Here is a 12,553-nt window from a genome sequence, read left to right on the forward strand (position 1 = left end):
GCTATTGTTAAACCATGTGTACATGACACATGTTTGAAACCTGGTGACACTATTTACAACTTTTCAGGTGATAATGTTACAGATTGTTTTTATGATAGGCCTAATTAGTTCTATTTGGATTCTACATGCTGAATGTGACTCTGAGGAACTAAAGGAGTTCCAGCCTAGGCATGAGGGTTAAACTGCCTTTGTCTCAGTTTTACAGAGACTCAGTCTTGATCCGGATCAGCTTTTGTTTCTTCAAAACTGTTCCCTTTCTTCCAGCTTCACCTGTTTTTAGATGGAGTCATTTGGTGGTTCAATTTCCAGCACTTTTTGGTACCCACATCTACCTCTGAATCCTCAGTTACCTCATGATGAAAAAACTGCTGGAATATGACACAGCTCTGTATATAATTTGGGGTGCAATCTCCACAGAAGGTACAATTAAAAATTAAATTGAATGTTTTCTCATAATATGTTGTAAGCAGGCTTTGAAGGTGACTCATGTTAGACTTCACAAACATTTAACACAAAGGAAGAAATATGTTAGATCACCTCTCTTATGTCTTCATTGCCTTCCTTAATGTTCTCAGTTGTACCCACAACTATCTGATGGATACTGTCAATTTCAGCTTCCTGTTAACATGAATGTTGAAAAACACAGACAAGCTATAGCAAATGAAATGAATGAAGAGGAACAAGAGATAAAAACAAAAATTGCCTGTTATCTTTTAATGTTTACTTTAAATCAGAGACCAGTGCTAAGTGTTAGAGCACAAATGGGGGCACAACTGTAGTTGCACACAAGCAACAGCGCCATGCCTAATCCTCTATCCCTTGGCAATATCACTGTATGTATTATGAGTTTCTTTCTCTCTTCACATAGCAGCCAAGCAGACTGGAGTGAAAGAACCTTTCCAGATGTCACTTGGAAAAGGAGCATTTCCAGATGTCACTTGGAAAAGGAGCAGATAAGGGTATACAGAGCTGTTACTAATGCCCAACTTCTGGCCTCAAAGGTTTTAACAATTTTTTTCCCCATAAAGAGACACTTGAAGTACACAGCAATATACATCTGCACCTTCCATATATGTTTATGGAAGGGAAGGATACGAACAGTTTCAAGTGTCATGACACAGCCCCAATACATAACCACTTTACAAATACAGAAAAGGACACTATGGTTTGAATCCGAATCATCATCTTAGAACTGCAGAGCTGGAAGAGACCCCATGGATCAAGTCCAGTCCCTGTTAAGAAGGTACAGTGAGGAACTGAACTCTAAACCTCTCGCTAAATGCCCCTTTCTTCTATTTAAATTGAATGGTCAGTAAAGAATTCAGTTCAAATGGAGGAGAGCAAAACTTCATTTATAATTGGCATCATTAGGAATAATGCAAATGGCCTCTTCCTATACCTTTTTGTATTACTGCCTGCTCCATCTATCTTTTTGATTCCCCTGCAGTAGCCTTTGTATAGTTTTGATCCAGAGAACTGGGTGGGGGAGGGGGCAACAGTAGCTTTGAACCAAAAAAGAAGTCAAGGAAGCTATCTTATTCTCTCTCCAAACCTTACTTGTCTGCTTATTTGTGCTCAGTCATCCAAAATTTCTTAAAGATACTTTCCTTTTATTAATCTAAAGGTACTAAAGTACAAGAGTTAGTCTGTTCTTACTTGTTGTAAGACTTTTTCTGTGAATATCTCTTGAAGTCTAGATATTTCAACCACCTTCCCTTCTATTTGTCTAAAAAAGTAACAAAATCTGCATTATTTAAATGCAAGCATTCTTCATTTCTTGGTATACTAATACACACATAAAATGGTACATTTTTTACAGACTTACAAGCTGTAAATTAATACAGTTAATTACCAAGAAGATACTATAAATTAGCAGAACAACATTTAGCAGTCTCTTGTTTTAAAAGCAGTTAGAAGGGAAAAAAGTGCTAGGGAGTATAAACTTCCAGAAGCTGGTTGATTACTGCAAGAAGAAGAGTTAAATAGATGAACTAAACCAGAGTGGGCCAATTTATCTGTCTCAGGCCTGTCCACACCGGGAAATTTGGTGCCATGCTTAAAAGGAATCTTAAGTGCAATCTGTTTTAACTCTCACTTGAGCAAACCTTCCATTCACATTGGAGATTGTGCTATGGATCCTCTTCTCCCATACTACAGGTCCACACAGTGCAAGGTTCACACAGTTTACTAGAAAGCAAGGTTTACCCAGTTAACACATGCATATGTTTACCCAATTTACTTGCAAATAAGGAGGCAGCAGAAACAGCAGCCAAGGACAGCTGCAGCTTGAGGAGAAAATATTGGAGTGAAGCTCGGGGAGAGGGAAGGGAAGTAACCCTTTTCCTGCCTTTCTTCTCAACTGGGGTCTGTTGTGGATCTTCCTTGTGGGGTGGAGCTCATGGACTCCAAGACTGCTTTTTCTCTTGGCTGTCATTCAAGGGGCTGGGCTGGGGTGGGGCACACTGAAATGGCAATGCACCAACCTCACATGGTAATAGAATTTCACCGTGTCAGTTTGGGATTATTTTTTTTAAAAGATGATGAAAATAGAGGAGGAGGTTTCTCTGCCCTCCCTCTCAATGTCACAACCCACCTGATACATCACAGGGTTGTCACTGCAGTTAATGCCACCCACAATGCCAGTCAAACAGGCTAAACAAAAGAGCTATTTTGGATCATGCTGAATGGTGCCAAAAAGAATGTATGCCCTACAACTGGGCCAGAAAGGTCTGCAATGACACTTAAAGGAGAAGGATACATTGTTCTAACTAGAAAAAACATATGCAGATGTAGTCTTTTTTCCCCCTAATCCAAACAATGCCAACATCGATGCAGCATGGACAGGCTGTCAGTCAGTATAAGACAATGTTAATCAGAGAACTGTATTATATAGTTAGCAATGAACAACAAACATCAAGAGTGCAGCAAAATGAACCTGTAAACAAGCACATAAAAACAGAAGGCTCTATCAGCTTCATTTATCTAGCTGGGAAAAGATTAGACAGGTATAATAGCAAGACACAGCACACTATACATTAGCTCTTCATACTATAGAAATGCCATACCCAATAGCGTGTTTGTGTCAATATATCTAAAGAAAAGGGAAGTCAAGAGTATATCTGCATAAAGTGGGTTGTTTATGTTGGCATATGGCAAAACCTACATTCCAGTCATTATGGGGTTAATGTGTTTGTCTTATTTGTCTTAACTGAAGTGGACCTCACCTGGAATTATGACCTATTTTAGAGCCATGAGTGAGATGGGTTTTTGAGTTAAAATCTTTTAAGGAATATGGGTTTTGTAATTAAGAAATGAGCAAGAGAGGTTCCATCTTGTTTCTTTGTATAAAGTAGCTTTGCTATGCTGACAGGTTGTTTTCTTGGCGAGCGGAGAGAATGTTATTCTGATAGCCTGAGAAAAGGACTCGGTGTGATTAGATGGGAATTGTTGTGACTCTTTGATAAACTACAGTAACCCAAATAACATCTGGTGTTTATGGGAAAGAAGTCATGTGGTGTGACAGGACTGTTTGCCTAGCAACGAACTCTGATTGGATGACATCGTGGGAAGGTGCGATAAGCCCTTGCCAGTTACTCTTGAAAAAGGAACTTTTTGCCTATGGACATTGTCATTCAATACCGACTCTTCATTCATTCGTGACACATGGGACTAACCTTTACTATACTGGATTACCCTTGGACTTATGGGCTTTTTCCTAAGGACTATGCATGGACTATTACCTATGGACTGTTACCTATGGAATACTCTTTATGAACTTCTTTTCTTGAAATACTTCATATGGACTATACTCTTGGACTTTTCTAAGGACAATGTGACTTTTACTGAATCTTTCTTTTTAGTACAGGATTTTTGTTATACAGGATCACTGAGGACTATAGCCTTTTTATAACCTACTTGGATTATTTTGTTTTTACTAATGAAATACTGGACTGGAACTGTTTTTATTCTTTTTAATGGCTTTTTGTATTTTCGTAAGGTTTTTGAACACTTTTCTATGTTTCATGTTTTCTTTGCCTCACTACAGAGTTGTAAATAACTAACACAATGCTAGTTTATTTGCTTTGGTTTAATTTGGCTTTGATACTTAGAAACATGCTTATTCTTTAATAAAATAAAGATTATAAAAATCAATTGGTTTCCTGAACAGTACACTATCTGAGAGGGCTACCTCGGCCTAGCTTACTTAGAGTCCTGCCTGTGGTGCAAGATAAGTCTCAGGACTACAAAGCCCACATGGTTTTATTTCAGTAATAGAGAAAGGGCACAAGGGCATCTTATGTGGGCAGACTTGTAAGAGGGAGTGTTGTAGCATGGCTAGCTGAGTTTGGACTTACTCAGCCCATTTTAGCGTGTGCAAACTCCTGATTGCTCTCTGTCCAGGCTTACACGTGTTTTCGAACTCGTGTTTGCTCGCACTCTCTCTTCCTGGTAAGGCTCTACAAAAGAGGTTAATTGTTTTTGCTTGACACAGAACTTCCCACACTGATGCAGACTGACAGAGCAAGGTGTGTGCTTGCCATTGCCTTAACTGCTTTTACTATTTTGATATGTTTTGTTATGTAGTCTTAGCAGTTTATTGTTTTACTAGGAATGTCCTGTTTACCCTTTCCTAAGAGTGCTAGATAAAGTTTATCACCTCATTACTTCATTTTTGTCTCTGTGGCTTTATTCCCCACCCCCCAGGTTATGCATTATGCTATATTGAGCTATAGCAGAGGATATCTGGCTCATAACATTTAAAAAACAAAAACAAAAACCCAGCAACTTGAGGGAGAAGTGTACCTGACTTCATCAAACAGACTGTTCATTTCACCAATAAGGCGTTGGTTTTCCTGCTCAAACTGGAAAGAAAGAAAAGGATATGAGGTTTCAGATATTAGGAATTCCACAGTCCTATTCAGCTTTTCAAAAATGACTAATCTGAAAACACAGAATGTTCGGGCTTGTGCTGATGCCTATTGCTGGTAACTTAAGTAACTTTAGTAGCATTAGCCATTTCAGTCAACATCACATATCGTCCAAGGATATTTTATGCTCTGGACATTATATTAATATATCACCATGGTTTTTGTTCTTACAGTGCAGTAGCAGAGGTTGTTGTGTGAAGACCTTATATCCACCTTGCATTCATTTGATTGCAATCATGTTGAAATGTATCTTATCTATTTGTTTATTCATTCATTCATTCCCCACCTTATCCCTGAAAAAGACCCAAGGTGACTTACAGCACTGAAAGACAATGTTTAAAGTTTAAATCAATGAGTAGACAATAATGGTTAACATCATCAAAAAACAATAATTAAAGCTAGGAACAATCAGTATGAAGCATTTTACATCATTAAAAGGCAATATTAAACCTAGGAACAATATGTGTATAAAGATTAAAAAAGAAAAAAAGGTCACTCTGTTCAAAGATCTTAATATGTATTAAACTTGCCCACCTAAAATATATTTCCCCTCTTCTGTTCTCCCACTCTGTAAATTCCCCCTGTGAGGGTTCGCTGGGGTGGGCTGTCTTGTCTCCAATAAACAGACGAGGCTCGGGAGGAACATCAAACGGAACGGTATTTATTTCAACATTAACATCATCAGGAACTACCCCCATGAAAGGGTTCAGGGAGGTTTGGAGACCAAGGTTAGGTTTGGAAGGAGTCCACAAACTATGTACAAAGGGATTGGTGTTCTCTGGGTTCCAAGGACCTGTTGAAGGCGGCACAGGTCCCAGTCCAGGGTTCAACTCTTCATCCAGGGAGACCAAGGGTAGGGTCTCCTCGTCGCCGCTCCATCCGTCCCAGGAGGATCCCTCTCCTCCTTCGACGCCCCATGGACCGGGTAACCCCCCAGCTTCCTCAACTCGGCGATATGCCATTGCCGTTTACGCTCTAATTCTCGGGCTACCGCCTCTCGTTCCTCTCTCAGCTTCCTTCGCCACTCTTTAGCCTCTGTTTCTCCCCAATAGGAGGGACGAGGCTTCAACCCCAGTTGCCGACGTTTCTCTGCCTCCTCATGGGGGACCCGGACTTGCTCCCATTTGTGGGTCCAGGGATCCTCCATCCAAACCCATTCCCAACCGCCCGGAATGTCCCTCGCCCCCTCTCTTATATCCCCCATCCCTGCTTCTATCTCCTCCCCTCTTTTTCCCGCCTGCACTCGCCCCGGTTCGCGGGTAATTTTTAACCCTTTCACAGCCTCCTCTAGGTCCCGGGTATCTACCCCCTTGTTCAGGGTGAGGGTTCCGCCGCATTCTGTCTCCCAATCAGGGGCTTCCACACCTCTCTCTTCCCGCCGCGGTGGGGATGGTGGGGGAGATGTCTGAGTCTGGCTGTTACTCTTCGGGAGCAGCGGCACTCCTACCAAGGCTTCCGCCTTGGGATCCTCACACCCCCCCCCCCACACACACACTATTGCAAAAAATGTGTTCTCAATATGGGCAAATCTATGTACAAATAGTCACAAATTGACTGCATTTTATTCCACCTTTCTTTCTCTTCATATTATTCTTGTGTATTATTTTTAGGCTGGGCTAAGCAGCAATAACCCAATGAACACAGAACAGATCATTGAAAAAAAAAAAGAATTTGCATCTGAACTCCAACAATAGGAGCAACACAACACTAGTTACACATACGAACAATTTTCCCTCTTTTCAAAAGAAAACAAAAGCCAAGGGTTTTTAAAAGCTAACTGCATAACTTGAGAATTGTCTCTACATCCAATACAAAGGAGATCAAGATTCCTTCTGATGCTGCAGAAACATTTTCCGGAGTAGAAAGCAAATGATGCATGAAATTATTTTCTAAGTCAGTGTGTTCCTTAATACCTAGATATGACACCTTCTAATCTGATTTAACAAAAATAAAAGAACAAGAGCCCAAGGCAGCTGCGAGTTGTATTGGTTTCTCAAATATTGTAAATAATAAGCCTTCAGTCTCATGCAGATTAGAAGTTAACTATTCCGCACTGATTAAATACAAAGACAGAACACTATTATTTTATGTACAGGTATTGCTAAAAATGCCATTGTTTGAAATATTTCATTAAAAAAACCCCTTTAAATCTTATAGATCAGATTGTGCTAAAATACATTATGTTCAGGTTTGTGATTTAAACAAAAGACTGATATATGGTTGTAGACATGAACATATACACAGTATGTCACAAAAGTGATTACACTCCCTCACATTTCACAAATATTTTAGTACATCTTTTCATGTGACAACACTGAAGAAATGACACTTGGCTACAATGTAAAGCAGTGAGTGTACAGCTTGTAAATGTGCTGTCCCCTCAAAATAACGCAACATACAGCCATTAATGTCTAAACCAGCGATCCCCAACCTTTTTGGGGCCACAGACCGGTTGGGGGGAGCGGACTCCATGTGCGGACGGGGCACCCCCACGCTCGTGGGGTGTGTGTTGTGCTCACGGGGGCGTGTTGCGCCCCCCCACATGCGTGTGACCATGGGAGTGCAACACGCCTCCTGCAGAAGTGCAACACACCCCTGCGCAAGCACAACTTGCACCCCCACAGGAGCAGCATGCCGCCTGTGCGAGCATGACGCCCCCAGCACAAGTGTGGGGGGTGGAGATCCGTATCTGCAGCCCAGTTCCAGCAAGCCCAGGGGCCAGCCGCTGCCAACAAAAGTGAGTACACCCCGTGACTGTCCAAATTGGGCACAAAGTGTCCATATTTTGTGTGGCCACCATTATTTTCCAGCACTGCATTAACCCTCTTGGGCACAGAGTCCATGACAACACCACAGAGCTGGTGAGTGTTAGAGACCTTGCACACCTCCACCTTCCATTTCAGGATGCCCCACAGATGCTCAATAGGGTTTAGGTTTGGAGACATGTATGGCCAGTCCATTACCTTTATCCTCAGCTTCTTTAACAAGGCAGTGGTCATTTTGGAGGTTTGTTTGGGGATGTTAATCATGTTGGAATACTGCCCTGTGGCATCTTCAAAGGGAGGGGATCATGTCCTGCTTCAGTATGTCACAGTACATGTTGGCATTCATGGTTCCCTCAATGAAGTGTAGCTCCCCAATGCCGGCAGCACTCATGCAGGCCCAGACCATGACACTCCCATCACCATGCTTGACTGTAGGCACAACGCACTTGTCTTTGTACTCCTCACCTGGTTGCTGCCACACACGCTTGACACCATCTGAACCAAGTAAGTTTATCTTGGTCTCACATGACATGGTTCCAGAAATCCATGCCCTTAGTCTGCTTGTCTGCAGTGAACCGTATGCAGGCTTTCTTGTGCATCATCTTTGGAAGATGCTTCCTTCTGGTGCGACAGCCCTGGAGACCAATTTGATGCAGTGTGCGGTGTATGGTCTGAGCACTGACAAGCCCGGTCTACCCCGGGAAAGCCTGCATCGGGATGGGGAAGCCCTGGGAGGCCTCCAAAGGTGGCGATTGTGGTGGCGGTGGATCCCTGGGAGGCTTCGGACAGGTAAGGTGCTCCATTAAAAAAAAAGTTATTCAGGGTGGGTTTTACAGGATAAGTTTGGGCTGGAGGGTTATGTTTCTGTGTTGTGGTTTTGTTTTGTTTTTTGCTGTCCCAGTATGGGATTTGCTCCAATGTTTATTTTTATTTTTGGATTTGTTTGTTTTTTGTTTTTGATTTTTTGCTGTCCCAGCGTGGGACTTGCTGTGTTCTTCTTCTTCTTTTTGGTGTTTTTTTCATTTAACAGTGGCAGGTGGCAAAGAGGTGACAATCCAGATCTAATTTTTCTTAGTGAGCCTACAACTCAACAGTGCATTAAGAGTGTAGGTAATCCAATCCTGAATGCTCAGCACAGACGTATTCTACGTCTGATCTATTCTGTTCTTGTTCCTCCATTTCAAGAGAATGCTGGACCAGCTACATCCCAACTCTCACTCCAGAAACATGGTATATACTAGTGGGAACATAAAAGGTGCCTCCCTGAAGAATGGAAAAATATTGTGAGTATACTCGGGCATCCAGCATGTGCCTGCCAAATCCTTCACTTTCAGAAGCATTGCACTGTAACACCACCAAACCCAGCCAATTTGTCAATGCCAACCCCCCTGAATGACAGCTGAAGACAAGGTAGTTTTCTGCACAGATCTCAAGCTCTAAATATGAAACCAGAAGAAGTTAGGTTAAACCAATGGAGAACAGAAACAACACACTGAATGGATGAATGCTGAAGAGTGTTTCCTACTAAGACAAGACTTTGGCTCGACCATCTGGAAATCACTTAGACTTCAAAATGAAATAGGAAGATCAAAAAATAATCAAGTAAAATAGAACTACTTAGATACAGGACAAATTTTCTATAACTGTAGAAATGCCCAATCAATGCAGCACTTATATGCATGCAAGACTCACAAAGGGAGGTCATCACGTCACTTCAAAAACCCTTTACTCTTCTTTACTGCCACCAGCCATTCCTTAAAGAATCATGCAGCAGGCCAGTATAACTTTTGAAAATAAAAACTTGGTTTATTGAATACAAAAAGAAAGGAATGGTAAATCACTGTTAAATAAATAATAAATCAATCACTGTTTCTCAGGCACTAGCTATCACAGACTCTTTCTCACTGACACTAAGATTACTTTAACTCGCAGCTCAGACACTCAACTCTCATCTATCTGCTATCTCTCATTCCCTCTCTTATATCTGCCCCACTCACACCTCACACACACCTTATATAGCACAGCTCCCCCCGCCTCTGCACCACCCTCCGCCCTCTCATTGGCTGAGATTTTCCCTCCCAGCTGTGATGGACAGTTAATGCTCTGGCTGACCGTAACACTGTAGAAATGCCCAATCAATGCAGCACTTATATGCATGCAATTTAACCCCCCCACACACACATGTACGAAAGAAGATCTACTAAATAGGGATAATGCTACTCATGAAGGCTTTAGGTCAAAAATAGTTGAATTATCTTAAAATTTTATTTTTAGTTTTACCTATATTTCATATACAGTGATGCCTCGCAAGACGAATGCCTGGCGCAACAAAAAACTCGCAAAGCGTTTTGTGATTATTTTTGGTGACTCGCAAGACAAATTTTTCTATGGCTGTGCTTCGCAAGATGATTTTTTTGCTTTTTTGTTTTGGTTTGTTTTAAATCGCACAACCGTTAATACCCAGGATGCATTGTTCCTGGAGGTTTAAAAAGCCTCCCCAATGTAGCCTGAGCTCACATCTCCATGTGCAATTCCAGGATTTACTTCAAGGAGCAAATATGGGCTGTGCTGGTCAACTGTTCTGAGCAGTTGGGAGGTAGGGAGCTTAGCTTTACCATATGCATTTGTTCTCTGTGTTGGGGGGGGCTGTTATGCCACTTGTTTGTCCAGGGCAGGTTTGGCCATGGGTGGGAAGGTGTGTGCGAAGCGGATGTGAAGCACTGCCTTTTGTTTTTGCGAACATAGCAACTGTGCTGACATGGGTCCCAAGAAGGCTGCTCCTGCAGAGGCCGGGAAGCGGACAAAGGAGAAGATGACGCTAGAAATGATGAAGGAGGTCATCAGGAAGCACCAACGGAGGCATGCGAGTGACAGGCCTTGCCAGGGAGTACCAGAGGAATCCATTCACGATCGGGACCATCGTGAAGATGAGGGAGAAGATCCTTGCGACAAGGGAGTCACCAGGATCGTGAAGAATCAGCCAGATGTTCTGGAGGAGGTGGAGAAGTTGCTGCTCATCTGGATGCAAGAGCAGCAGCATGCAGGGGACACAGTGACTGAGGCTGTCATTTGTGAGAAGGCCAAGGCCTTTCATGCAGAGCTCGTACAGCAAGAGCCAGGAACCTCAGCCAAGCCAGAAGTCTTCAAGGCAAGCAGAGGCCGGTCTGAAAGATTCCAAACCCGATCTGGAATCCACAGCATGGTCAGGCATGGAGAGGCTGCCAGTTCTGATGTTCCTGCGGCTGAGGACTTTGCCACGAAGTTCCTGGAGGTTGTGACTACACAGGGCTACCTTCCACAGCAGGTCTTCAACTGCAACGAGACTGGGCTGTTTTGGCAGAGGATGCCCAAAAGGACCTTCCTTACTCAAGAGGAGACCAAGCTGCTTGGTCACAAGTCCACGATTCTTCAAGAAGCACAAGGTTAACAAAGGCCAGCTGAGTGTGTTGTGGCGATCCAACGCTAAGGCTTGGGTCACACGTGTCCTGTTTGTGAACTGGGTCAATCTGGCTTTTGGCCCTACTGTCAAGCAGTACCTGCTGGACAATGGCCTGCCGCTGAAGGCTGTGTTTCTGATGGACAATGCTCCTGTTCATCCTCCAGGCCTTGAGGAAGACTTGTTAGAGGATTTCCGCTTCATAAAAACATCATGTTTTTCTATGATGTTTAAAAAGTTGAAGTTTTGTGCTTGAAATGTTTGAAATCTTTTGTACAGCATGTATGCCTTTAAAGAGCACTTAATAAACATTTTGTAAACCAAATTTGACTTTGTTCCGACTTTTTTCGCCCATAGGAACACATTAATTAAATTTCAATGCATTCCTATGGGAAACAGCGCTTCGCAAGATGACATTTTCGCAATACGAAACTACTCACAGAATGAATTATTTTCGTCTTGCGAGGCATCACTGTATGTCCATAATTTTAATTTATGCAATGCTCTGAAAGAAAGGAAAGAAAGATTCCGGGTGAATTTATTTTTGTGCAACTGAACTGTCATCTCAACAATCAACTGCAGAAAATTCCCAATTTCCTGCTCTACCTTGTTTTAGTACCACTGTAGAGCACTTTATAACTTATTTGAGTTGAGAGTCAGGCCAAAGTAGGTCACTAAATTCTTTTATCTTGCATTACTAGCTGAGGACTGCATTTCCTTTAGAAGAGGTAGCCATGTCAGTCTGTGCTGGCATATCAGGCAGCAAGAAAAAAAAGACAAAAACATTGTGGGACGTTAAAGGCTATTTGTTATTTTTTAATGTGAGCATTTGTGGACAAGTTCACATCCTCACATTAAAATATAGTGGTTAGTCTTTAATGTTTTTGTCTTCTTTATTTTTTATTTTTTAACCTAATATTCCTCCTGATATTTATTAGGTTTTTTGAAAATATATTTGAGGGTTTTACTAGACATCAATTATTTATCAGATCTGTGACCATAAAATAAATATGATTGTTGTTATACCATTGATTATTTTATGAGGCCTTAGGGAGCTGTCACAATAAGCAGCCACAATAACCTTGGATGGCAACATTATCTCCCCCTTACTTATTACACATTCAACAGTGGCAAGGCATGGTCAGCTAGAAGAAAAAGGTCAACTAATAGAATATCAGTTTACCATTTGGATTTCTTCAGGTGAAAGCTCTTCTTCTCCTCCTCTGCCATCCTCCCAAAGTCCAAAATTAGCATGTTCATCTATCATTTTCTTGTCTGTAATGAGACAGAAAACATAAGCAATCATAAATATGAAGAAAGTTAAAATTTATCGGAATTAAAAGCATTCCAAGTGAACAATTTCATACACAAAGCAGTACTAATTGCTGGAGAAGCTAGCCTAGGAGTTGGAAATAAAGAACAAC

At 41.8% G+C, this 12,553-nt stretch overlaps 1 protein-coding gene across 9 annotated transcripts in view; it reads right to left on the reverse strand.

Moving 5' to 3' along the window:
• STX18 (syntaxin 18) overlaps window positions 1-12,553 on the reverse strand; it is a 124,926-nt gene that overhangs the window by 6,318 nt on the left and 106,055 nt on the right. For 4 of the 9 annotated variants that reach the window (XR_002302292.3, XM_020813302.3, XM_073001038.2 and 1 more), the window contains 4 exons: window positions 12,313-12,404; window positions 4,804-4,862; window positions 1,657-1,726; window positions 538-618 (listed from right to left, as the gene is read on the reverse strand). Coding sequence is in view for 6 of the 9 variants with exons in the window: in XM_020813302.3 (XP_020668961.1) it covers window positions 538-618; window positions 1,657-1,726; window positions 4,804-4,862; window positions 12,313-12,404 (302 nt within the window). In the remaining 3 variants the exon portion in view is untranslated. Of the gene's footprint in view, window positions 1-537; window positions 652-1,656; window positions 1,727-1,997; window positions 2,188-4,803; window positions 4,863-12,312; window positions 12,405-12,553 lie in introns of those variants that run through there. The other 5 variants (XR_013545561.1, XR_013545562.1, XM_073001037.2 and 2 more) reach the window with 3 other exon arrangements.

This window comes from Pogona vitticeps, chromosome 5, assembly GCF_051106095.1.
Source record: "Pogona vitticeps strain Pit_001003342236 chromosome 5, PviZW2.1, whole genome shotgun sequence".
NCBI classification, from domain to species: domain Eukaryota; kingdom Metazoa; phylum Chordata; class Lepidosauria; order Squamata; family Agamidae; genus Pogona; species Pogona vitticeps.